General features: G+C 40.7%; 1 protein-coding gene across 5 annotated transcripts in view; it reads right to left on the bottom strand.

Moving 5' to 3' along the window:
• Positions 1-27510, bottom strand: part of AOAH (acyloxyacyl hydrolase) — a 244830-nt gene that overhangs the window by 51858 nt on the left and 165462 nt on the right. For all 5 annotated transcript variants that reach the window (XM_032483716.1, XM_032483717.1, XM_006191548.3 and 2 more), the window contains 2 exons: positions 26757-26848; positions 9173-9255 (listed from right to left, as the gene is read on the bottom strand). In XM_032483716.1, coding sequence (XP_032339607.1) covers positions 9173-9255; positions 26757-26848 — 175 coding nt within the window. The remainder of the gene's footprint in view (positions 1-9172; positions 9256-26756; positions 26849-27510) is intronic.

The following is a 27510-nucleotide window of genomic DNA, read 5'->3' as shown; positions in this document are numbered from 1 at the left end:
AACAAGGTTAGCATTTGAAGAATTGGCGCTACCCTTAAGAGGTCCATATCTGGTCTCTACGATTATAGTTCAGACAAATGGAAAAGGTGTGACTATGAAATAGGGACATTTAATTTATTTGTCAAGGTGGTCTGGTGGAGAGTCTACCTGTCCCCAATTAAGGAAAGAAGAGGGTCCTTATTGGTCACAAAAGTCTGAATTCTGGCTCATTCAGTCCCTTTTAAATAAGGCATTGTGTACTGCAAGAAAAGAAAGGTTTCACATAATCTCATCATTGGTTGTCCTTTCATAAATAAATTTCAGCTGACATTTCCACTGCCGGATCAGTGATACTTTTTTAATTGAAGTATAGTCAGTTTACAATGTTGGGTTAGTTTCTGGTGTACAGCATAGTGGTTCAGTTTTATATATATGTATGTATATTCCTTCTCATATTCTTTTCCATTATAAGTCATTACAAGGCATTGGCTATGGTTCCCTGTGCTACACAGTAGGGCCTTGTTGTCTATCTATTTTATATATAGTAGTTAGTATCTGCAAATATCAAATTCCTAATTTATCTCTTCACCCTCCCTTTCCCCTCTGGTAACCATAAGCTTGTTCTCTATGTCTGTGAGTCTGTTTTTGTTTTGTAAATAAGTTCATTTGTGTCATTTTTTTAGATTCCACATAGAAATGATATCATATGGTATTTTGCTTTCTCTTTCTGACTTATTTCACTTAGTAGGATGATCTCCAGGTCCATCCATGTTGCTGCAAATGGCATTATTTTATTCTTTTTTATGGCTGAATAGTATTCCATTATATATATATAATATATAATACATATATATAATATACATTATGCTACATCTTCTTTACTGGATCAGTGTTGACCACAGCAGCAAGTGCTAACATTCTCGACATTCAAATCAACAGGTAAGACATTCTTAATGGTCTTTTAAATGACCATTAGAACTTTTTATGCCTGGCACAGAGAAAGTGCACAGCCTCAACTTCTTCATGAAAAGAGGTAAGATGTATTTAAATATAAGTATAATAGGACTTTATAAACTAATTCATTAGTTCAGCAACCTTTATTGAGTACCTACTATGTGCCAGGCATTGTAATAGATGCTGGGAACACATCAGTAAATAGATAAGATATGGTCCCTGTTCTTATGAAGCTTACAGTTATTAAACAAGTAATGAACATCAGGTGTTAGGGATTCAGAGAAGCCCTGAAGAAGTGGTGTTAAGCTGGGTACTGAAAGAAAAGTAGGTGTTTCTTCTCTTGAAGTCCTAAGATAAGAACTTAGTAATTAATTCCCAATAAAATGCCTGATGCTTTTTACACATGACTCAGAGACAAATCTCTAGTTTAATGACATCTTTGTTACAACTATCTGAGTAGGACAGGGGCAGATCCAGGTTTTGAGTTAAGAAGCTTATATAATTTGGAGGATCCTCTTTAAGGAAAAGAACACAAGACAACAAAATGAGACCTGATGTAAAGGGAAGCCAGAGTGGAAAGAGGCAAGAGTCTTAATCAATTGGGGTTAAATATCTTAAGTTGGCAAATTTTACAGATCCATCTGGTCACCAGGCAACTGAGGGGCCCACAGGCTTCAGCCTCCCTAGCTTCGCAATCCTGCCCTCTGGCACTCCTTAGATGTCTGTGTGACGTCTTGGAGCATCAGTGCTGGGTGGGACTTTTGAGACCAGGTGATCAGGTAGACCACTTTACAGATGAGGCCCAGAGAGGGAAAGAGTCTTGCTCAAGGCCTTACAGCTAGTAAGCAGCATCTCAGCTAGTAATACATTTCAGGTACTATTTTAATAACAGACATTAGTAATGACTGAAATAGATTATATAAGAATATGTGAATTCTATGATCTAGTTCTTAAGTGAGAACCTGTAAAAAGGACTAGGAGGTACATTTTACAAGCCCCGCTGTGAAGTGTTTGTCAGATAGTTCCCACACCCAGATTCTACAGTGGCATTCAGTGGCACAGCCAGGGTGGAGTGTGCCTACTCCGTTATACTTGGAACCAGAAACCAGAATGTATTGTAGAGAATGTCAGTAGTTCATGAAAAATGTGGCAACATACACTGACCTAAAATAAATCCAATAATGTTATTTATAATTAGATTTTAAATAGTGCAGACTTTGCTTATAAATTTAGGAAGCATTTTGAAGAGCATGATTTGCTATAATCCAGTTAAAAAATCAGCCATGAGAAATTTAAATTCTTTCTTTTCTCTAAAAATGTTGCTTGCAATGAGCAGAAATACTCAGACAAATACACTGACCTTGATCTTAAAGTAGTAGGCACTTAATAATTGTTTGTTGTGACAGTTTCTGATAGTGTTTGTACTACTGAAAATGCTTTCAAATTTGCAAGTGTGGCTCTGAATTTCTGTGACAAACTGGATAAATGGTTCCCCCAAACATGTATTTTTAAAAGAATGTAATAGCTTTCCCAGAGTGGCTTTAATCCACCCCCCAGTCTCAAAACTTGACATAATGTCACAACTATCCTTCAGCCATGCTGAACTTCTCTCTTCTTCTTCCCCGAAGATACATTGCCCTTGGAGCATCTATGCACTGAGTCACCATCTCCCCATGCTCTTTGAATTCCTTTTTTTTTTTTTTTTTCCCTGCAGGGTTCTCTGCTCAAATGTACTTTCTCTAAAGTTTTTCTCTTCTTCTCCAGGCAGAGTTAAGTGTCTCTCACCTCCACAGACCTCAACCTACCTCTATTTTAGTGTCATTTTACAGGAACCATCATTGTTTCCTTATTTGTCTCTCTTTCCTGTTTAGTTATGACCTCCTTGAAGGCCAAGACTTTGTCTTATTCACCTTTCTGTTTCTAGCAACTATTGCAATATTGGAGAGGAAACAGGGGAGTGGATGTGGGGAAAATCAAATGGCAAATGAGAGGAAGGGAAGCAAGATGAAGTTTTTTTTGGGGTGTGGGGAATGGAGGGTGGGTGGAGAAGTTAAGAAGTTTAAGATCAAATTCGGTTTCTGGCAAGGGGTTTGGGGAGCCCAGGCTGCAAACACATGCACTTTAGCAAATGTCAAAATTCTCCATTTTTCATATCTCTAAACTTGCAGTTAGTCCCTTGCTCCCCACTCTCCCAGTAAATGGGTGAGCACATGGGTGCACAGAGAGGGCCGACCTCTCACTGTATGGATGGAAGACGGGGCCCCGAAAAAAACCTACTCTTCAGCACTTTTGATTTTCTGAAAACAGAACAACCCCAAACAGGTGTTTACAGCGAGGTTTTGCTAAACTTGCAAAAACAAAATGAGGAAGGAGGCAAGTGAAAAAGACATTCTATTCCAAGCTCATAAAGTCCTGTCTGGAAACTGCCAAGAGATCCTAGATGCAGCCCCCAAACCCGTCAGAGTGCCCCCCCTGCAGGCTGTGCACTGTGGCCATGGAGATTCAGAGCTGGGATGTGCTTGCTTCTCAGAGCAGATCAGCCTTGTTTATTTTGGAAGTAGATGCCTTATGAATTTTTATTTACTTAAAAATACATATTGAAAACCATGTTAACATTTGTTTTTCTTCTACTGCTTATTTTAAATGAAGCGTAATCTTGTCAGTCCTGGTTTTTGCCCACCATGGAGGTATTCAGGCTGGCAAAAGGTTACTGTGTGTGCTTTTCTTCTCTTCAAAGGTTAAATGTAAATCCTGAGAGTTAGTTTTTTTTTTTTTAAAAAGTGTGTCAGGTTGACAAGTTCCTGCTACGCACAGCAGATGCTGCGCTTAGTGCTGGGAATGAAAATGTGGCTCCCAAGTGGCTTGTGCTCACTGGCAGACTGGGAAGCCAGGCCTAAAGCAAATGATTCAGCTCCAAGCCAGGAAATAAATACAACGACAGAGGCAGGAACAAAGGGCTTCAGTTGAAACCCAACAGGATCCTGTGGGGCCTTCCCAGGGACAGACCTAACGTGACCTCACCTCTTCTTTGTAGAAAAGCTTTATCTTTCTAGGCTTTCCCTGAGTTCCAAAGAGAAAATTTAATCAGAAAAGTGAGAAAATGCAGAAACAAAAGAAAGCAGTGAAGCCAGACAAAATGATAATAGTTTAGCCATCAAAGTCAAGGTGCTTTAGTTCCTCCTCAAGGGCAATGAATACTATCCAGAGCCATATCCCTGAGCTGCTTTGTAGACATTAAACCCCCCACCGGGTGGAAGAAGCTGACTGCATAATGAGTATGAGCACAAAGCCCCCAGACCGGCTGGAGTCTGGGCTTTGAGTACTGACCCCTGTGGCAGCACCCTGTTACCTCACCATCAGCCCATCAGAGAACTGTGCACGTGCTGATCAGGCACTCTGCAGCCCAGACCTCTAACTTTGCCTTTAAAACCCCATCCCTAAAAGCCATCAGGGAGTTCAGCTCTTTTGAGCATCAGCTGCCCATTCTCCATGCTTGGCCCCACATCGGGCTCTTTGCAATAAATGCTGTACTTCTCCTTCACCACCAGGTGCCAGTATATTGGCTTTGCTGCGCATTGGACGTGCAGACCCAAGTTTGGTTTGGTAACACAGTGAGGGCTGAATATTCACTGAGTTCTCCCTAAGCGCAAGGCCGGAGGCCCCGTGATGAAGTCCCAGACTGGAACATGCATGCAGCATGGGCATAGGAGGTGGTTGTGGGGTCCTTGTCTGCTGTGTTGGCCTCCCCAGCTGAATATTGACTGGCATCTATGCTTAAAGGTCTCGTCTCTGAGGGGTGATCATCTTTGCTAGAGAGAAGGGGAAGCTCCTCATCTGCTTCTGCTCCTTCCCACATGCTCTAGAGCTTTCAGCTCAACCAGCCAAGGTTTGTCCTCCAGCCTCTTCCACCTACAGCTTCCAAATCTGGCCCCACCATCCGCAGGGGTCCTCTACTGCCCCACGCTCAGCTCTTACTCCCCTCTGCCTTAATCCTGTCCTTGCCCCTTGTCTCCTCCAGCCTCTCTAGGGGAGCCCTGAGCCTGCTCCCCATGCTGCACCCAACACCAAGGGCTCCTCTGCAGTCCCTCACTTCTTCTCTACCCCCACCGCTGCTACCCTCTTTCAACCTCAGACCTGCCGTCTTCCAGTTTCCAGCATTTCCCACTGCTATCACTAGACCAGCTTTTTCCTCCCAGAGGAAGCCCCTTCTTTCTGTCAGATTCTCCAGGTGGGGCCGGCTGCCCCTCACCCATTCCCATTGCCTTCCTGCTTGTACTGTCCCAGGGGGCCTTTAGATGTCCCTCTTTCTGCCCTTGAACTCTGGGAGCCATGGGACTTCCCATCCTGGACATGTGTCTTTTAAATTTATTTTTGTTTTTTCAAATCCACTTGTTTATTTAAAAAAAAAAAACTATATACACTGAAAAAGTGACTGATTTCTTAAAATGCTGAGTAAATAATAGGACAGGTGGTGGGTGGAGTTAGCAACAACCATGGATGCTCACGAAGCACTGTATTTTCCCCAACAACCTTCTCATAGCCCAGTGAAGTTCAGGTATGGGCTGCTATCATCACCCCTGCTTTGCAGAGTGGGCCCCATCTGCGTTTTGTGATGAATTCCTTCATGTCATGTGATGTAGTTCAAGGAACTGGCTTTGTTGGGGAAAGGCTAAACTTACAAGGCTGGGGTTTTTTTCCTGAACCCCATTATCCCACTGAGTTTGGTTTGCAGCCTCTCCCTGGGGAGAGTGGGGTGAAGATGCCCTCTGGAGCTGGCCTGTTGTCTAGGCAACTCAGAGTGAGATCTGGGATCACCTTTGGCAATCGTGCCCACTGAACCGCGATCCCCATTTTATAGATGCAGAAACGAGCCTGAGAAGTTTAACGATTTGTCCGAGTTACGCACCAATGCCAGGGCCTAAATTCAAAACCACTCTACTATTTTATACACAAGGGAGAAAGATTTTATAAAGCAACAAGGAGGGGAAGACCTCTGCTCTCTGTTTTCTGGGCTTCACTTTGCATCTCTGAGAAGTAAGGTGATGTTCTGTGAGGACCTAGCCAACCCCGTGGTGTTTTGACCCCCTTCCACCTCCCTTCCAGGTGGCACTGGCCCCCTCCAACCTGGGCCATTTTGGCAGGTTGGGAGCTGTAAGGGCTGCTGCAACCATTGCCTTTGCTGATCGTAAAGATTTAGTAGGAACCTTGCTGTGCCTAATGCCCCATGCCAGAGAATTAGTACCCAAATTAAGATGTCTTTGACATTTGACATTTTAAAATACCTTATAATCACTGGCAATGGTTCATGGCAGAGATGTCTAGAGAAAATTTTGAGACTTTGTACATAAACATCAAGAGGAGACTAGGAGCTGTTTCTTTAATTCTTATACAATTTTTAAGAAATGCTTCCATATTCCATTCAACTCTTCCCCTTTTCCTCTTTCTCACTCACTGGTTCTGAAAAATAGGTGTAGCCATAAATATGCAGGCGGTAGAAAGCTGACTTCTTCTACATCTAATAAAAACCTTGGGGGGTAATTGAAAGAACTTGGCGCCGGTAGTCAGGTTACATGCTGAATAATATCAAAGACAAATCCATAGTGAGGAAATCAACAGAAAACAGAAAAAGGGGCTGGAGAAAAAAGCCTGACATTAAATAACAAGTAACTATGAAAAACTTAAAAATTTTGTTTTTTAAAATTACATCCTTAGATAAATAGTCAAGAAGCATCTTCAAAGAAGTTATACCAGACCAAGTGTATGCTCTGTATTTCAAAGGATTGCGAATTTAAAGAAAAGAAAGGAAATACCCACCCACCTCCAATTCCACCCCGGCATCCATTCATTAGACAAAAGTCTGACAGAAGCCATGGGTTTCAATCAGATTTTGACATGCATGTGTTTTCTTGATTAGGCTCTCCTCCCAACTCCTTTCTCCTTTTTTATCTCCACAATCTGAATTTTAAAGGAATGCTGTCAAGACAGTGTACCACAAAAGGAGAGACGTCTACTATGAATTGTACCGAGTACTTTTCAGAGAATCTACTTTGGTCTTTTTGATTTTACAAAAGATGGTTGCATTCATTGTGGATACAAAGTGATGTCGAGTTGACATGTCTGGGTCTTGTGTGAGAGAGAAATGCTGGCATGGTAGGCACATGGGGAGAGGGCAGCTTCCAGCCTGCCTTTCTGGCCAAATCCTGTTCCTTATTCTGCACCCTGACGTGGACCCTCAGCTGGGGACCTTGGCTCAGTCCTTCACTGCTCCTTCACTCAGCTTCCTTCTAGATATTTTTTGTTGTTATTTCTATATAAAACCAAAATCTTTGGAAAACAGAAAAATTTGAAAAAAAAAAGACAACTACCTATAATTTATTGAATACAATGATCTTGGTGACTTTTCTACCAATCTTCATATGTACAGCTAGTTTTTTTTCTTTTAAAAAATATAGTAGAAATTACATTACACTATCCAATTTTACATCCTGATTTTTCTTTTGGCAGTGTTTTGTCTTTCTAGATTAAATATATACACTGTTAACTCTCATTTTTCTAGAGCTGTATAATATTCCACATGGGTGTTTCTGTCCTTTGTTTTTTACAGACTCTGCTGACATAATTTTTGACAGCACTAGGGCTGTCTGCATAGCTCACTAAAGGGAAAGAGACAGCCCACCAAGGGGCCAGTAATCTGTGTCTATGATGATTCCCAGCCAGGTTCAATAGTGATTTCCCATGAACTGTTGGCTGTGTTCACAAGCAGAGAGACAAGGCTGAGCTCTTTCTGCAGATCACCTTGGATCATAGGCTGGTGACTACATTATCTTTGTTGGTGGCTGAGTGGAGTGAAACAAACTGAGTACCAATCCAGCTCTGCAACTCCCTCTTGCTGCGAGCTGGGCCGCGATTCTTGGTCTCCCTATGCCTCTGTTTTCTCAGCTGCAACAGTGTGGGTATCATTACAAACCCTCAGTTCTGAGAAATGTATTTTAACACATTTGATATTGGGTTGAGTGCCATGATCCACGTGTACCTAGTAATTTTTCCTTCCTTTGTTCTCCCTTTACACTCCCCAGAGCTAATTCAATCTGTGGTATCTTAGAACTAACTGAAGAAATAAAATAATACTTGCCTTATAGTGCGTTGAAAGGATTAGCTGAAACAGTATATGCAAATTGTTCTTAGCCTTTGGTAAGAGATCGATACATACCAGCTATTATATTATTAGTACAAAAACTATGTTGTTCTTAGAACATTTATTCTGTGTAGAATATATATTATACAAATTTATTATTTGTAGGTCAGATATTTAGAGGAAAACGTGGACTTCTTGGAACATCCGTTAATACTCTTATTGATTAGAGACGGCACAGGGATGGCAAATAGGTTTAACTTCAGGTGCCAGGTCTAATCTGCTGATGATGACCGTCAGGTGTGCTGGGTCGTGAGCACAGGCGGAATCTGAGTGCAGCAGACAAGAGTGCCAAGGCTGATTAGTAACATCTTCCCTGGGCTTAGGGAGATGGTGTGGCACCACACACAAAGTGTTTGCCATCTCTGCACTATGTGTCACCAAGCGTTCCTTGGCAATTCATTAGGCAGTAGCCAGGCCATGGTTTATCAATCAGGAGTTTCATCAAAACCCTGTGGCAATGGACTAAACCTGGGTCCAGGGTGAGAGGTGAGGACCCCACAGGTAGGAAGCAAGCCCAGAAGACACAGATGTCTGGGAAACTGATGGAGACCTGGAAGTCATAACCGGACTCTGAAAACACGTTCCTTTCCTTAATGGCTTTGGGTGATTTCAGCCACAAACTTTTAGCTATTTTTCTTAAAACTCCAACCCCAGTAGAAGCGTGGAAGACTTTAAACCACAGGGGAGGGCAGAGTCTCTGCAATGAACTTGATTTTGCTCAGCCCTCGTCCTGCTAATGCTCACTTCGGTCTTGCCCCCTGAGCCTTGATGCCCTGCACCTTGGCCTTCCTAGAACTTTGCTGTTGGCTGACTGCTGTGCCCCTTGGTCTCTCCTCGGCTGCATCTTGTCTTGTTCTCTTCTGCTGTGGGTAAAGGCTCTCAGCCCGGCGCCCCTCTCTCAGGAAAGGCAATGCTACTGGAAAGGGAGACTGTGCATTTTATTCTGCATTTTTTACTGTCTAATTCTCAGCTTTGGTGATACTTAGGAAATAAAACCAATCATTAAAGGCACATTGATGAAGGTTTAAATGGAATACTACATACCATTTCTGGAAATATTCTGGTAGTCCCTGTGATTGCAGTGGTTTCTTTTCCATAAACGAAGGTAAATAGAGTCTTCTTTAATTCTGAAACAAACATACATGCATATATTTAATGTCGAGATAGTCACATGATGAAGTTCAAAGAAACATGTTTTTGTTATGATTTTTTAAAATGTGGTGGAAATGAACTCAGAAAATCAAATCTCTGCAGATAACATTTTCTCTAAACTGTCAATGCATTATTAGGAGTTATTATAAGAAACAGTCCTACAAAACAGGTTGCATTGATGTGGTAAGATCAAACTTTTTCTTTTTTATGAAGACCTCCAGAGTCATCCCTTTCTAACCTTTTAACCAAGAGCGCTGTAAGTCTCTGGAGCAACTGATCATCTTTACCAACTCCACTATCTTGAATCTGACCACGTTCCTTTTCTTCTGGTTGCTGTGAAGTGGTGGCAGACACTCTTGTTGTCCTTCAGATCCATCTCTCCCCTTTTATCCATTTTAATGGAAGTTTTGGCAGAACATATGCCTGCCCAGAATGATGACAGCTTTACACAGCTTCCCTTGTGCTAGGAGTGGCTACTTCTCTAAGTTCTGGACAATGGGATGGAACTCTCCAGTGACAATTTCTGGAAATATTTCTTAGGAGACAATTGGCAGGTGACTTTTGCTCCTTCTGAGTCCTCTTTCTCCATTCTGCTGCCCACAATAGGAATGCTGCCATCCTGGACTATGGGGGTAAGTTCTATACTGGGAAGGCAGAGGAGTGAGCTGTAAGGGCCCTGGATTCCTGAGGACCAGTGGAGTTGAGCTTTCATACCAGACCTGGGCTGCACATGTGAGAGAAATAAACACCTCTGTTATCTTATTTAAACCACCCCTATGCTGAGTTTCTCCATTACTTGTAGCTGAATCTGATACTAATGGACACAGATTACAGAGACAAATTTTCAACCAGCATCTGGCTATAACTGCACATATTTTAAGTCACTTTCTTGGCTCTTCTTTGTCCCATCTTTGATTTTCTATCTTCTTTTGCCAAACTTTAATTCAATTTAAATGTAATTTAATGTTATGTTCTTTCTACTTTTATAGGCTTCCTAAAACCCTTTCTGAAATAAGACCAGGTATAAACTAACGAATAATAATTAAACTCAAACATATTCTATTAGTTCCTCAAATGTATTTTATCTTCTCTCCATTATAACTTCATATCTCACAACCTTACATAACTCACCACTTATTTTTAAGTGTTATATAGGTCTTACTTATTATAGTACAGTGCTTGCCAACTGTCTCAGTGCTTCAAAAAGGTAAGCCTGTATCAGCTTTGGGCACTTGGAATGCACTGAAAGTCGTATTCTTTTTGAAGTCTGAGAAAACTAATAACAGCATATCTGAATAGAAGACCAAGATCTCAGAGCCATATTTTAATTATGGGATTCTTGCTTTGTGGTAGAATTTCGAGCTGAATGATTTGTTTCACTTTTTAAAAATCAAAGCTACCGATGCCCATAGTTTTAAAAATCAAATTCATTTTCCTCCAGTGATGTTTATTGAACCTTATTATGTTCCAGGTACTGGTCCAGGCACCGGGGTCATACTGGTAACTGGAAAAGACAAAGACCCCTGCCCCTGTGTCACTGACATTCTGTCAGGGAAAAAACCACCAAGCATCATGAATAAGCAAATCATAGAGGATGCTAGAAGGTAGTAAATACTATGAAAGCTAGAATTAGAGCGATCAGAGCAGGCCTCGTCGAAAAGGTGAATGCGAGCAAAGACGAGGTGGTGCGCCTTATGGAACCTAATAGTTGAACTATTTATGTCTGTAAGGCTTATAGTGATAAACAGCAATTCACACTTCTCATTCCTCCCCATTTCTCCATTCCCAGAGGCAATTAAGTTCAACCTTATTTGACTGAGTCTTTTCATATTTTCCTCCTTATCTCTAAATAAGGCTACTTCTTGACTTTCAGTCTTTGACATTATCTATTCATTTCCCAGCATCAAGAGGAGGATTTAGCTATTCACAGCTGATCTCTGATTGATTTTTCTTCTCTTCATAACGCTGTCATTTCCCTGGGGTCAACAGCTGCCTTTTGTTTCTCTGCTTAATTTTCTAAGTATTTATCAATTCACCCTTAACTCCTTCTACAGTTTGGTCAACTTTCAATACGCTCTGGAATGTCAGATGGTTTATTAATTTCATCTTCTTGTGGAAATCTCCCTTGGAGCCTCCTGACCTGCTCGATCTGGACATGTTGCCCTCTTGCCCAACAGAGATCCTTAGAGCTCCCTTCCTCCTCCTCCTGCAGATTCTCTTCACCTCCACCCAATTTCCTGGAAGACCACAATTTTCTTGTTTTTAATGGAGAGTACTTTAAAGTAATGTCTGAAGGACGTGTAGGAAGTAACATTTTTTTTTTTTTTAGCATTTGTATATCAGAAATGTTTTTATTTTTTGACTTGGTGAGGTGTAAGTAGGATGGTGAGGTATTATTGCCAGTGAGGTATAGGGTGGGCCCAGAAACACAGCTTGCACCATAAGTATAAACATAAATGGGTTAACAGGACTTGCTGGGAAATTTTTCAGGTAAAGGAGTAGTAGTGTTCACTCGGTCCCTGAACTCTCATTATCTCATAGAAAGGTGACTTAGGACAGAGCCGGACTAGACATATCTGGGACACCCTGTGTATTTTTAGGGAAAGCAGGTTCTGGTGTTTGTAAGTCACTATGTAATTAATAGTAACAGATTTCTGGGATAGGCAATGGTTTTGGTTAAAAGGAGGAGTCCCAAACAGGATGAATTAGCTTCTTGCTAAGTACCAAGTGGAAAGAGGAAATGGGCCTCCAGAGTGATCAGTCTGCCTCTCACTGACTGATGTGGCAGATTTAAGATGGCCTCATTATCTGTAACGCCCCTACCCTTAGGTATTGGCTGTCTTGTTACTTCTCTGACCACAAAGGTATGATGGAAGTGACACTCTACCAATTTTGGCCTGGTTTTTAAGATACCTGGCAACTTTGGTCTCTTGGAGCCCTGGTCTACTACCTAAGAAAGTCTGACTATCTCGCTGGAGACACCATGTAAAAAGGCCCTACAGCGGAAGCAACCAAGAGGTTCTTCAAAAAGTAAATAGATAAACAAACTGTGGTATATCCATTAAATGGACTATTATTCAGTAATAAAAGGAAACGAGCCTTCAAGCCATGAAAAGACACAGAGAAAGCTTAAACGCACATTACTAAGTAAAAGAAGCCAATCTAATTCTAGAGACAGTTAGAAAAAAGCCAGTGGTTTCTAAGGCTTGTGAGGAAGCAGTGGGGAACTAACGGCTAGAGCACAGGGGCTTTTTAGGGCAGTGAAACGAATCTGTATGACACAGTAATGGTCGATACATGTCTTTATGCATTTATCAAACCCTGTAGAACGCAGAACGTATGACACAAAGAGTAAACCCTAATATAAACTATGGACTTTAGTTTAGAATAACGTATCAGTGTTGGCTCTTCATTTATAACAAATGAAAGATGTTAATAATTGGTGGAATTCAGAAGGAGATGAGGGAGTATATGGGAACTTTCTGTATTTTCTGCTCTTTTTTTTTTTTCGTAAACCTGAAACTGCTTAAAAATTAAAGTTTATTTTTAAAAAAGCCCTACCCAGAAAGGAAGACGGACCCAGCTAAATGCAGCCTTCTAGTCACCCTTTCCCAGGCACCCCTTCACATGAGTGAAGCCGCCGTGGCCCCTCCAGCCCAGCACTAAGTGAAGAGCATCAAGTGTCCATGGTCAGTGTCACATGGAGAGGAAGACTTGGCCAGCCAAGCTTTGCCTCAGTGCCTGACCTCCCAAACTGTGAGATATAAAGATGGCTTGTCTTAAGCTACTAAATTTTGGAGGACTTTGTTACACAACAATAGATAACCAGAACAGATGCTTACAGAATTCTAGATTAAAATCACTTTCCCTCAGAAGTTTGAAGGAATCGACCCATGGGCTCCTGGCCTCCTGGTGGTGTTGTCTGAAGCTGTTCTGTGCCCCAATCCTTTAAGAACCTGAGTAGCATCAAGTGTTCTGAGATGTCATGATGACAGGCTTGGTACATAGTTGTACTTTCATTCAGTGTTGGACATTAGGTGGACCCTTTCAATCTGGACACTCATGTCACTCAGCGCTCAGAGACGTTCTTCAAATATTCCATTGATGATTTCTTCCTTTCTTAGAACTCCTGTTATTTGGATATTGGGTCACCTAGGCTGGTCTTCTAATTTTTCATAGTTTTTCTGTCCTATTTTCCATCTCTTTGTCTTTTGCTCTATTTTCTGGATAATATCTTCAACTTAATTTTTCAATACTTCTGTGAAAATCATCTTAATGTCACTAGTCTAATTTCCAAGTTATCTTTTTTTTTGTTCTCTTGAATATTTCTTTAATTTTAATATAATGTTTTAATTTCATGAATGTAATACTTATCTTTTTGAAAGTTTTCATTTTAGTTATTTTTGTAAGTAGGATATTAATTAGAGTTAAAAATTGTTTTTTTCCCTTTAGAAGAAAGTCTCTGTTTTCTTGAAGTTGTTCTTCTCTTTGTTTTCATGTTATTTTTCACATTTGAGGTTTCTCTCAGATGTCTGGTGTTCCTGAGTCGTTAGATTCTGATTAAAAGTGGAAACTGGTTGAACCCTCAAAAGCTGATTGGAAAGTCGGCCTGCTGGGTGTGGCTTGTTGTCTATGGTCCTCACTAGATGGTGGGCTGGCTGGGCCTTTCTCAGGGACCCCTCCTGTCAGTGTCCTTGGGGCTTTCCTCGTAGGATGTGCAGATTCCCCAGAGAAGGGTCTTCTAGCCTCTAGCTGGGTTGCCAGCCCTCTGGGGCTGGGGTGGGTGGACCTCAGATTCAGCATGCACGTGTTTTAGCAGGGTGTTCCTCACTTCGCTATGTCTGGTGTCTCCCAGTCCAGAAGCTCTTGATTTTAGCATCTCCAAAGGATAAACTTTGGTCTTACATCAGAATAAGGGGAGGGATTTGAGGTTCTAACTAATTCTTCAGCCATCTTTCAACCAATACTTCTGTTTTAGCTTCACCTCCCTTGAGAGCCATATGGAGCCAACTCCCAAGTCCCTTGGGATTCTGCAGGGTAGACTGGGTTGCCACTCAGCCTTCCCTCCTCCTAACTTAGGACGCAGCTTTCTTTAGCTGACTCAGTCAGTTACCACTTGTCCTTCTGCCTTCCGGTTTCCAGCATTTTGTGGCTATTGGCTCTTCCTGTTCTCTTTGTCCTTGTGGACAAATTCACTTTCTGTCCTATTAGTGGGGCTTCTCCAGGGAGAGAAGTAAATGCTTTGTTCAATCTGCTATCTTACCCAGAAGCCGGAAGTGAATACTTTATACACTGCATCGTTTACACCCTCTACCTTGACATTTTTATTGTATTTTGAAAAAGCAGATGGCAAATGGACATTAGATCTAGGTTCAATACTAAAATAATTTCACGGTCAATAAAGAGGGGTCATTTTCCTTGGGGAAAGTAATTGTTACCAATATTTAGCCAGAAATGTATTTTTGATAACTATACAAATGTAATTTATGTACCAAAATATTGTTTTGCTCCTGACCTGATCCTGGAGAGTAAATAGTGGGGCTAGAAATATTATAGATACCCTTAGTCCCACCTTTCATTACAGAAAGAATATAGAAATCTTTATCAACAGGAGAATAGTTCCATTAATATTTCTGACCAGAAAGAGCATCTAGAATTTTGGGATTAATGTTCCGTCCTAAGCACTGGCAACTAGCTCACCTAACCAAAGATACTATTTTCTTTCATCCTCATTATCAATCCATAATCTCTCTTACAGATTTTAGGAACTGAATTTCTCATGAAGCCCTCAGGAATCCTAAGTAGACAGAGGGATCAATACAGTATTTTGGGAAGCCTGTAATGCAATATTTGAGATGCCTATAAACTGAGAAGATGGCTTTATAGATAGTTATCTATATACCAGGTCAGTGGAACTTGAATTAAATTGAGGAAACTGTCAGATTAAGGTTAACTGTGATCAGCATTTTGGTTTCAAATCCCCTTTCTTTTGCTCTCCTCTCCCTACTTGGACTCAGGTTTCCCAGTATGATATTTTGTTTCTCCTTTTTCCTCTCTTGTGCCTCAAAACCCAGTCCTTGGTCCTATAATTTGAGGGGTGCAGAGAAGGAGTCTTTGAAAGTTCTCTTCCTCACACCTTCTCCAACTTCCTCTTCTTCCTCTAAGGCAGTGGTGTCTTCAACACTGGGAGCAGGCGTGGAAGTACACCACATTAAGATACATTTCAGAATGTCCACTAGTTGCTTTCCCTAATATGGGCTCAGGTTAACACACAAAAACCCACTTTCTCTGAGAGCCTTCTAGTGACCCTTCCCCTGACCCCAGTGTCACTATAGCTGAAAGAAAAATGAAAGAGTAAAATTAAGAATAAACCTTAAGAATAATGCGGATAAATTAAAGGGGCTGTTTTAAAACTGAAAAAATTATCACTTCCTATGCTGACTCGAAACAGAACCCACTTGGAGAGAGGCAACAAAACAGCTTCCCCAAAGGCTTAGCATGTCAGAGGTTTTGGGGGTAAACCACATATGATATTATTCACGCAACAGTGATGTATCAGGTCCTGATGAAGTTTCTAAGCCTATTTCTGACTCTCCAAAGCAGCACAGTTAGTTTGGATATAAATTCTGAGTCCCTATGAAGTTGAAAATTAGGGAATAAGCACCAAAAAAAGACTGGGGCTTGGAAGCTAGCAACAGGGTGAATGAGAGACAAATGGTAACACTGGATGTGAAAGGTTACGGACAGGGGAGTGGATTAGGATAGAGTTGCTTAATGTAGAGACTAGACAGGCTTTATTCAGCGACCGCCTCTGCTAGGAGGTTTTAAGAAAGGGGTGGACAGTTCTCTTAACGATGTGGATGGAGGTCAGGCCAGCATGGGGCCAGGGAGATGGAGTAAAGAACTTTTAAAATTCCTTCTAGTTCTTTGATACGAGCCACAATCCAGAGCCCTGTGTAACCCCCAACTCACTGCATCACCGAACAACCAAGATTTCGGCCTCAGAGAGAGATAAACATGCAGAATATGACTCGTGTATTCAGAGAGCCTGGCAATGGGCTAATTGTGCAGGGGGTGTGCAGGGGGTGTGCAGGGGTGAGGATGACTGTAGAGGAGGTCCTAGGAGTTCAGATATGAAAAGATTAGCAAGACAGCATGATAGATTTGGAATCTGGAGCAGCAAAATAGTACAGGGAAATAGACTTCATGGGCATTGTGTTCAATAATTCATGAGCTGCTGGACTCAGACAAGGCATCTTACCTCTTAAGTTAACCTTCCACTAAGATTCCTTTCTCTGAGCTTGGGGCATTGTTAACTCTCTCCATCCTGACTTTTCTCAGCCTCAGATTTGATTCTAGGCTACTGTATCAGGGTAAACATTAAACTGTGATAAAACTGAGGGATTTAAGGCTGTGGATGCTTATAAATCTGAAAAGATCACTTGTGGCATAGGAGAAGATGGTTTTAATAATCTCAACAGCATTTCTCAAAGGATCCTCTGTGCAACACTAGTTTCTTGAGATGTATCTTTTTCATAAAACACACAGGCATCTTCTACACAGTTCTGTGGTCAAATAAGTTTAGGAAATGTTTCTTCTTATACCTTGGACATGTACAAAGCTTTTGGGGCTTATTAAAGGCTCTGATAAACCTTACGCTAAATAAACTTGTTTCCCTTTATTCAAACCAGCGTTCCCAAAACTTATTTGACCTAGGAATCTTTAAAAAGATGTGTTTAGTACCTTTTACTATCTTGTGGAACTAGTGTTTCACAGAATGGCTTTTGAAGAATATTGATGAATTATCTCTGTGATCTATATTTGGAGCATTATGAGATGGCCTAAAAGCTCAGATTCAGTCAGTTACAAGAATTCTCCTAGAAAAAATGTGGAGGTTGTTCTTTTACTTTGATCAGTCTAGATTACTGCAGAATTATATCATTCTGGACAGAATTTCACATCAACACATAACTAATCTATTATTGATCAAATTCATTTGTGTGCAGATTTCTCCTTTGTTTTGTTCTTTCTACCTGACTACTGAATTGATAATTTTACTTTAAATTAATTTTCTCCAATTTGTTGCCTGTGCAGTTATTTTAATATTGTGATGAGTTTTGCTAATTTCTTGTGGAACATTTGTTGTAGAACACACTTAAAAGTCCAAGGGCTTAAGTCACACTGATTTATTTTTACATGCGTCCCATTATGCAGCTGGTGATTCAATTCTGGCTGTTTATACTCCTCCTCCCTTGTCCCTAACGCTTTCCCTGAAATGTTAATTCCTGCAAATCTGATTTGATTTAGGCAATCTGAGAAACTGCAAGGGAAGGAGGTTTGTAGATCGTACAGCACTCTGCAAATGTAAAGTGATGTCATTATGAACTTAGTCAGTAATTCTTTTATTGAGTACCTACTATGGTGCCACATAGTGTTCAGGCGCTGGGGCTACAGAGAGAAGTCAAGCCTCATTCCTGCACTCGAGATGCTCAGAGTCTGGTGTGGGGTGAGTGGAGTGGGGAGACAGTAAGTAAACAGTTATGACGAGGGAGTTGACATTGGTTTTAAAGGGACAAAATAGGAGCACAGGAGAGAATCAAATAGTCAGAAGGGGGTTAGTATGAAGAGGCCATCAAAGGAACTGACCCCCTGACTGGTGGTTGTTGAAGCATGAACTGGGGTAACTAGATAGGACAAAGATGAGGATAAATGCCTCTGAAAAATGTTCCAACTCACTAGAAATCAAGAGGTTACATATTAGAACAACAATAAAATATCTTGTTTGAGATTGGAAAAAATTAAGAAGACAAGCAATATCTGGTATTGGCAAAGGTGTGGGGAAACAAGTATTCTTATACGATATTTGTGGGAATGTAAATCGGTGTACCCTTTTGGAGGGATTATAAAAAATACTGATTCAGAAATTTTTTTCTAAAGAAATTCTCACATATTCATAAAGAGAACCATGGAAGTTTCATTACAGCATTGTTGGAAATAATGAGGATTTGGAATTAAGCTGACTGTCCATCAAGAGGAGACTAAAATAACCATACTATGAAATGCCATGCAGAACTGCACAAGAAGGCAAAGTGCTTCAAGAAGTATTGTTAAAGCATGAATTTATAGTATGTTATGCATGGTATGATGTCATTTATGGGAAAACTCCAGCAAAGCATTTATTTCTTTATGTACAAATACACACATGTAGTCACATAGAAAGCGTCTGTAGGAAGCCACACTACATTGATAACAGGGCTTTCTCCCAGGAAAGGGAATAAAACTCGGGGAGGGCTTTGGCTTTTTACTTTACATACCTCAATATTTTTGCTAAAATAAAAACACGTTCATAATTTGAATAAATAAATTAAAAAATGAAATTAAAAAATCAGTAAGGTCAAAGGGGACATCATCGCAGTGGAGAGATTTGTCAGTATACGGCCCTCAGGGTCTCCAGATGGTCCTTCCTGCCCCAGGCAGTGCCTCCTCACCTGCATTCCACTCCTTCTTGCCTTGTCTACGACCTGCTCCTTCCCTCATCCACCTTCCTCCCTTTTTGGCTCTCCCTGTCTCTATAAGCATGCTGTAGGATTTCTCAACCAAAAATGTCTCCTTGATCTTTTCTTTCTCACCAGCTATCACCTCACTTCTCTGCTCCTTTTGATGGTAAAACTTGTTCTAAGAGTTGTTTGTCCTCACCTACATTTCCTTCATCACCTGTTTTCTCCAGTCAAACTTCCATCTCTGCCCCACAGAAACGTTTCTGGTCAGAGTGGCCCCATGATCACCGTCTGTCTGTCTGGACACCCAGTGGTCCTTCTCAGTTCTCATCTTCCCCTGCCTCTAGCGCCAGTTAGCTGATAGGCACTTCTCCTTTGGAAACACTTTCTTCACCTGGCCTCTGGGACACTAAATGTCTCCAGCTTTCCTTCTCCTTTGAGGGCTGTTCCTTCTCTTCCCAAACCTCTACATGTTGATGTCTCCTAGACACTGTCTTCAGCTACATTTCTTTTCCACACTCACTCCTTGGAATAGAAGGTCTCCATTTTTTGCTCTCAGGACCACTTTATGTTCTTAAAATTATTGAGGAAGCCAAAGAGCTTTTGTTTATGAGATTTAATAGCTGTCAAGATTTAAGTACTGAAAATTAAAACTTAGAAATTTAGAAGATCATTTAATTATTAATTCATTGAAAGTAAAAATAATAAACCCATTATATGTTAACATAAATGACATATTTGTGCTCTGGAAAAAAATATATTTTCCAACCCCTCTCCCAATTAGTGAGAAAAAAGACATCATTTTACCATTTTGCAAATTTCTTTACTATCTGGCTTAATAGAAGACAGCTGGACTCTCATATCTGCTTCTGCATTAAGTCTGTTGTGATATGTTGTTTTGATGCCATTATGTGAAGAAAATCTTGTCTTAAGCATGTATGTAGGTGGAAAAGGGAGGAAGATTTTAATACCCTTTTTAGATCACAATGGATAGTCTTCTTTGATTCTACACCAAAACTCAGCAAGTGGCTGTTTCTTAAAGACTGATTAGTTTCAATATGGAATCCGAAATTATATCAGTGAACTTTTTGCACCGTGTTACATTCAAATGTATTGATCTGCGTTGTATTTCGAATGGCTCTTTCATCCACACGTGATTTCATATGTCACACCCTGGTCATTTAGAAAACACTGGTTCATTGAGTTATGCAGATATTCCAAATGTTGATAGATCTTATTATGCAATATTGAAAAAGCATACTCGTTGTTAGCATAATGTATCTCATTAGAAAGATCTTTGAATATTAGGAAGCTGTCAAGTTCATAGTAGAGTATACAACTTTTCAAAAATTATTAATTTTCTTTCAAAGCTCAAATTTTATGATTAGCAACCAATACTGTCAGTTGTTTTCCTTGAAGTGACAAGCTCATTTCATTTGTTTTGGATATAATATAATATCTGTCATTAATCCAAGCCTACATAACTATAATCTGTTTTCCAGTCTTTTTAAGAAAAAAAAGCTGTCCCATGGGAGGAGGGTATAGCTCAGTAGTAGAGTGTGTGCTTAGCATGCACAAGGTCCTGGGTTCAATCCCCAGTATTACCTTTACAAAATAAATAAATAAACCTAACTAGCTGCCCCCCCAACCAAGATATTCCATGAAAACACTAATGCAGCTCTCAACTCACACAAGTGCTTTTGCTTAGGACAACCATCATATTTTGCCTTGCAGCAGCAGAAGTGCCTACTTCCCATTTCATCAGATGAAATTATTAAAAATCATGTACTTCAATAAAATTAAATAATTTGTTTTTCTGCTTCATAGGTGACATTTTCAAGGGAAGATGTCCCCTCTTTTTAAATCCAGGAGTGTGTGGAGGGGCAAACCACAGTGACTACTGATACAGTTTGGTGACACTGCTTTGATTCATGCTCAGACATCAGCAGTTTTACCCACCACTGCTTTTTCACCATCAGTTTAAATGGCTACACAGTGCAAAAGGCAACTATTGCTTTAGCATTGTTGTGAAAGTAGCATAGTTTTTATCTTGTGGAACCCCTGAAAGGGTCTAGAGACCCATCTCTAGGGGTCCATGGACCACACTTGGAGAATCACTGGTGTAGACTATATCCCACTCCAGTCAGACTCACCCAACCTCAAATGACCAACTCTCTGGCTAATTATTTGCTTTGCAAAGTATAATTATAAGGTGGCTAATCATTTGCAATTACATCACATGTAATTTTTGAATAATGGATTTAATAAGGTTATTAAGCCCATTAGTGCTTCGTACTTACATATCTTTTTTATTTTCTTTTTAAACAGGAAATTAGGTTAGCAGATCTTAGCTGCAAATCCCTTCTCTCCAATTTTCTGTTTTTAATGCCCCAAGTGACTTGGTTTGGAGTTATACACTGCTTTTCGAAATTGCTCTTTCATATAATGTCTACTGGATTGGAAAGAATAGATAACCTTTAACACTCAGATTCTAGGACACTTCTCATCAAAGATATGTGTTTAAATGTCCTTGAATAGCATTACTGTGCCACTTGTAACAATGGCTTTGTCTATTTCTTTCTAAGCGTTTGCTCTGTTTCTGGCTCAAAATAGAAAATTTAAGTCAGAGGCAGAGGGAACAACAATAACTCTAGAAAATTCCATCTAGTCTGTACCCACTTATGTTGACCCAAGATGTCACTTTTATCTCTCTAGCTTGATGTGGTAACTTCACTAATTGTTTCTGGTTCTTTTGGCTTTCATGATTTTTTTAATGGCTAACTGCAGCTTCTTACTTTTTTTTTTTTTTTGTCTTGAAGTCTAATTGTTGCCCTGCTCTTCCTCCCAGCCCGGTCTGCCTTCCAATTTTGAGGGACTTGTCCACCACGTAGTCCTGGCACGTAGAACTCCACTGACTAGATCGATTCCTGGCCCCACTTCCAGAAGGGGATTTGGTTAATCGTAAACGCTCAGGTTAGATTCCAGTGTTGGGTTCCAGTGGTTATTTTTGTTAGAGATTTGAAGCCACCTATTTCCCTCTCTGGGGGTTTCTTGGAAGAAATAGCATGCATAAAGGACAATAAAGGAGGACCGCTTTAATTCATAGCTGGTCAAACATCCAATGCAGGGCTTACTATGCATGAGCTTAGTTTTTATTGAATGGTGTTCCTGACCCTAGAAAAACATGGTTCCTAGAACATTTCAGGCTTTGACCCATAAATTGAGCTGTATCTTTTCTCAAGGCACAGCTTGTTAAGGGGTGGAGAAAAGCATATTTAGTGGGGAGAAGAAGGAGCATCTCTCCCCTTAACTTTCCCCTAATGCTTCTAAATCAAGCAGCATCATAAAGTAGGACATGGACTTTAACATTATGTGATCCTATAACAACTAAACTTGAACGTTGGAGAGAACCTCAGCGGTACAACGCAGCTTCATCATATAAATGAGGTCTAGGGGTGCTAACTATTCCGCCTGGGGCCACACATAGCCAGAACCCTTTCACCTGTGAACACAGTCTTCCTCCTACTCTACCGCACGGACTTACAGTGCTCTGGAATTTTAGATGTTGCTTTTTTTTTCTTCCAGTTTTACTGAGATATAATTACACACATCACTGTGTAAGTTTAAGGTGTACAACATAATGATCTGCCTTACATACATCATGAAATAATTACCACAATAAGTATAGTGAACATCTATCATCTCATATAGATACAACATAAAAAACTTTTCCTTGTGCTGAGAACTCTCAGGGTTTACTCTCTTAATAACTTTCATAGATAAATTACAGCAGTGTTAATTAATCTATCATTTCGTACATTACATCCCTAGTATTTATTTACCTTGTAACAGTAAGTTTGTACCTTTGTACCTTTTGACTGCCTTCATCCAATTCCCTCCTTCCCCACTACCTCAGGTAACAAAAAATCTGATCTTTTTCTATGAGTTTTTTTTTTTTTTTGAAATATAATTGATCTACAACACTATGTTAGTTCCTGGTATGCAACATAGTGATTCGATATCTCTGTGTATTTCAAAATGATTACCATGGTAAGTTTAGTTGTCATCTGTCACCATACGAAGATATTTTACATAGTTATTGACTATATTCCCCACACTGTACATTCCATCCCTGTGACTTATTTATTTTGCAACTGGAAGTTTGTACCTCTTAATCTCCCTCACCTATTTTTATATTGCTTTCAAACAAGAAGCTCTTCCTTCCTGAAGTTCTGGGATTAGTATCTATATGGGTTACTGGGCCTTGGCTTCTTTAACCTAAATAGGATTTTCCTGTTACATTAATTGCTTTTGAAGGTGATCTGAGCACAAATAACTATTTTTAATCTTTAAAAAGATTCTTTTTTCTTCTCACTTACAGTTCTCCCTATTGTTAGGCTCCCAGCCCCCAAGCTGCCAACCTCACAGAAGGTTTTTTTTTTTTTTGCCTTTGACCTATTCAATTGCTTTCTGGATGACATTGGGAAAAAAGCCCCGAAGGAAACACATAATTTTAAGGGATATTGCTTTTTGAATTTTCTGAAGCCTGAGAGTCAAAAGAACAGATTTTATTAATGTTGACTCAACTGAAGGATGTAAAGATTTGTAAAACTAGGGGTTATGTTTGTCTTTTAATACATGCATGTAATTTCAATTAGAGTTACATTCATCTCATAAAGGACGTATTAAATTTTGAGGGGTGGTGGGCATGATCGAAGAAGGAAAGGAAAGCAACCATCTTCTCTCTCAAGCTGCATCTTTTTGCTTTCAAAGGCACATTTTCCAAAGAACATTGTTAACACCCAGAGCATGAAGCTGATCAGAGATAATAGGAAGCAATTTCCAGACATCCAGCTGAATAAAGAAATCCATACATTCCATCCCATGTCGATAAGCGTTTGGACTCATAGGGACATTTGCTAAGAACGCCTGTGGCAGCTGCCACAGCTCTCAAAATGCTGCTTCTAGGCCAATGATCTTTTCATTCTCCTGATTCCACCCGAAGAGGACTTCCATCATATGCTCATCTCTCTTTAATGATTGTAACACACTTTATAACTCTTTGTTCTTTTAAGAAGATCAGCCTAGCACAGATTATCTGCAGGTATAATTTGCATTACAGTATATGAGAGAGTTTACAGGGACACATGAATGGTGACACACAGGGAGCTGCTATGTCTTCATTTAGTGGGAGAATCCACTGCAATTCAGATTCCAGACAGAGAATTTTCTATCAAAATGAATATATTCCTCCCCATTCCAGCCAAGTGGCAGAGGCACAGGCTTGATACACAGAAATAGCTGGCAAAAGAGCACTCAGGGAGAGAGAACTAGATTGCTTGGGGCCCACAAATGCATAGAGAGAAAAGCCCCTGCAGGGCAGGTGGCCAACCAGGCGGGGTGCCCACCTCCTTAGAAATACAGCCTGTAAGGGCAGTGCTCAGAATTAGTGTTGAGGAATTTGCATACTTAGTCTGTGTTTTGAAAATGGCAATGAAGAGCCTAATATAAGAAGGTGCTAAGTCAGCACAGACTAGCTCAGGATGGTGATGATTTCCCGTAAGCCACACCTGGATGATGTTGTTAGATGTTGTGAGATGATGTTAGACTCCCTCTGTTTATAATTGTAAGAATTATAAACCATTGTGTCTCTTCTAAGGAAGATCTGTCTGCCTGCTGGGGTCTCTGCTAGAATGATGGGTGGGAGCTGCAATGGGGTTGGAGGATCAGCGGGATTTCACATTAACAAGGGAGCCCCCTGGTCTGAGGACAGAACAGATGCAGAAAGAAAGAGGGACACTGGCTTCCCCAGCACCTCCCAACAAAAGCTAAAAACAATTGAACAGAGTCTTGTTGGAAGCAGAAGCTAAGTCTGAGTAGAGTTTTGGGGAAAATTAGATTCAGGAGACATGGGGCAACTCTTTGTGGGTGTGAGTTGTAAGCGAAAAGAGATGAAGAAACAAGTTTTCACCAGTTTAGCTGCACACGGTGAATGGGTTCCTCTCTCATTCTTTGAGTGGCTCCAGTAAAGATTTAAACTACTCAGCAATTAATTTTAAACATCAGACTGGTGTTTCTTTTATGGCAGCTCCATGAGGATTTAGGTCAGAAGGTGGGGCTCATATGTAAATTTAAGCTTCTATTAAAAGTATGGTAAACTGTGTCCATTTCTCATTCATAACTAATTCTTTTCATTATTGCTATAAAGGCCTGGATTTAGGTACTCCTCTACATAGATTGCTGGATTGGGTGGAGGGTACTTAAATAATATTTTCTCAGCTTTTGATGTTGACAGTGGAGAGATAAACAGGGCTCCCTTCCAGAATGCCGCTGCTGGGCTATCTCTGGATGTGTCCAGGTGACAAAGACAACAGCAACTGCAGCTGAGGAAAGAGGGCCTGTGGAAGGGGCTCAGGGGGCCCAGACCGCTGGGAGTATGGAGATCCCGGGAAGCAGCAACAGGCACATGATGGACATCTGGGGCAACATGCCACCTCTCCACATGGGGAGGGCTTCTCTGGTTCTTAGTCACTTCCTCATCCTATAGCTACCCTCTCAAACCAAGGGGCAATGGCTAAGGGGGCCATGTTCCTACAGGTAGAATAAAACCAGCACAGACCGGTTGGGAGTTGCAGGCTAGGAGTGCCCTTGTTCACCAATTATGCTCTGCTACCATATGGCGCAAGGTTCCATGACGCAGATCCCACCACTTCTTATCCCCGTGTGGCCTTGGTCAGGTTTCCTAGCCCATCTACTTAGCTATTAGAGTCCTCAACTGCAAAATGCATAAAATAATACCACCCACCTCACAAAGAGGTGAAATGAGAAAATCTCTAAATAACACTCAGTACAGTGCTTGGCACACAGTGAATGCCTCACGAAGGTTCTTTCTTACTATCTCTATTAGTGATCCTGCTAGTATTATTACACTAATGACAAGGACTAGCCAAAAACTTTTTCCCATGATTAAACTTGGAAATCTACACCTAAGTTTGAAAACACATCTCCTCTACTTTCCCTTATTGTCACAAATATAAGGGAAGTTATGATTTCAACATAAATATGAGCATAATTTTCTGGAGGTTGGTTATCTTTGCTGGTTTCTTCTATTCCTCTTTCATTGCCCTAATCTCCTAATTCCTTTAGGGTTTGGGCCCCTTGCCTAACACCTCAAACGGAGGTGGTTGTTGACCAGTTCCATGAGATCTTCTTGCACTGAGCCCTGCAGCTCTGGGCTGACCGTTGTGTTCTGGCACATCTATCTTGTATGATCATTACTTGCTTATTTGTCTCATCTGCCCTCCTTGACTGCAGCTGACTGCAGAGATGGGACATGCCTTATTCATCCTGAAAATGTCTACAGCATCTGTGCTTGATTAGGCAGTATTTCATAAGTATTTGTAAAATGAGTGAGTAAAGATAACTAATGAATTATTTGTGATCTGCAATGTCCTCCATTAAATTAAAAAAATGGGGTGCTCAAATTATAAATGGCTGTTCCCAGGCCTCAAGTCAAAACCCAGTCCCGCACAGCACATGGGCTTTGTGTGCCACTCAGCCTCCCCAGGCACTGTCTCTACTTTCAACACCAGAACATTAAAGCCAGGATGATTCTGGGCCCTTGAAGCTTGCCTAGCATCTTATAAATATTAATTTATGAGAGTAAATAAGCAAGTAAACTTCCTTGTCTTTTGAATCAGAGAAATTCAGTGATGTGCTTGAGCATTTTTCATCAGAGGTCAACTCTAGAGCCCCTGAGCAGGAATACTCCCCCTTGCCAGGATGAAGAAGACATTAATTTGCATGACAGCCCACTCCATGGTGGATTCTATGTCAGTGGTGGGTTTGTTGTATGTCACTCATGTTCCAGAAGCAATTCCTAGTAATTCTTATTTCAACATCTTGGGAACAAGCCTCATCTCCTGTTGTTTCCATACACAGACATATTGAAATGTTTGAGGATGTGCAAACATACATACCCACGAGTGGAGTTCAGAAATCCAGTAGCACCGGAGAGTTGGGGCCAGTTGAGCTCATCCGTAAGAGCTGTTGGTAAATTGAAGAAGGATTTCTAAAGGAAAAATGAAGTAGTAATTATCAAAATGGTCACTTGTTTTCCAGAGAGTAAGACTATCTATTGCCCAGGCATTGTTCTCTTTCACTCTGCTCCTTAATCTCTTTGCACTTAAAGCACAGGTCTCTTAAGTTTAACCACCTTCTGAAAATTCACAACGATCAGCATCCATTCAGGCGCTGGCTTCCATTCAGCTCCTGGGAAAGAGGCAGACACATGGCAGCTCATACTCATCCCTCATTTGAGAGGGATGCTTCAGTAGATGGGTAAACTTTCCACTCTTTAATTTCTGAGATTTTTCTCCATCTTTCAGTTTAGATAATCAGAAAATCAATTGTCTGAAAAGTAATGATACTCAAGCCTCCAGCAAAAATGCCTTCCCTGTGATCAAAGCTATGCCTTCAGTCATCACGATGGTGCCTCCTGACCTCCTTGGGTGGGTGGGGGGTCCTCAGACACCTTTGAAAACCTAATCATGCTTCCTTTCTTCATAAAGATGCTCATATATTCAGCATGGCCTATGATTTCAAGGGTTTCAGAGAAACCCTGCAACTCTTGCACAGACTCTGATGAAAGAATTCCTGACATGGAGGGTTGGCAAAATTAGAATTCCTTTGAACCACATCTCTACGGCTTGTGCAAAAGCACAGAAGAAAAAT

Source organism: Camelus ferus, chromosome 7, assembly GCF_009834535.1.
Source record: "Camelus ferus isolate YT-003-E chromosome 7, BCGSAC_Cfer_1.0, whole genome shotgun sequence".
NCBI lineage: Eukaryota > Metazoa > Chordata > Mammalia > Artiodactyla > Camelidae > Camelus > Camelus ferus.
Note: the sequence above shows the minus strand (reverse complement) of the source record. Positions and strands in the feature narration are given on the sequence as shown.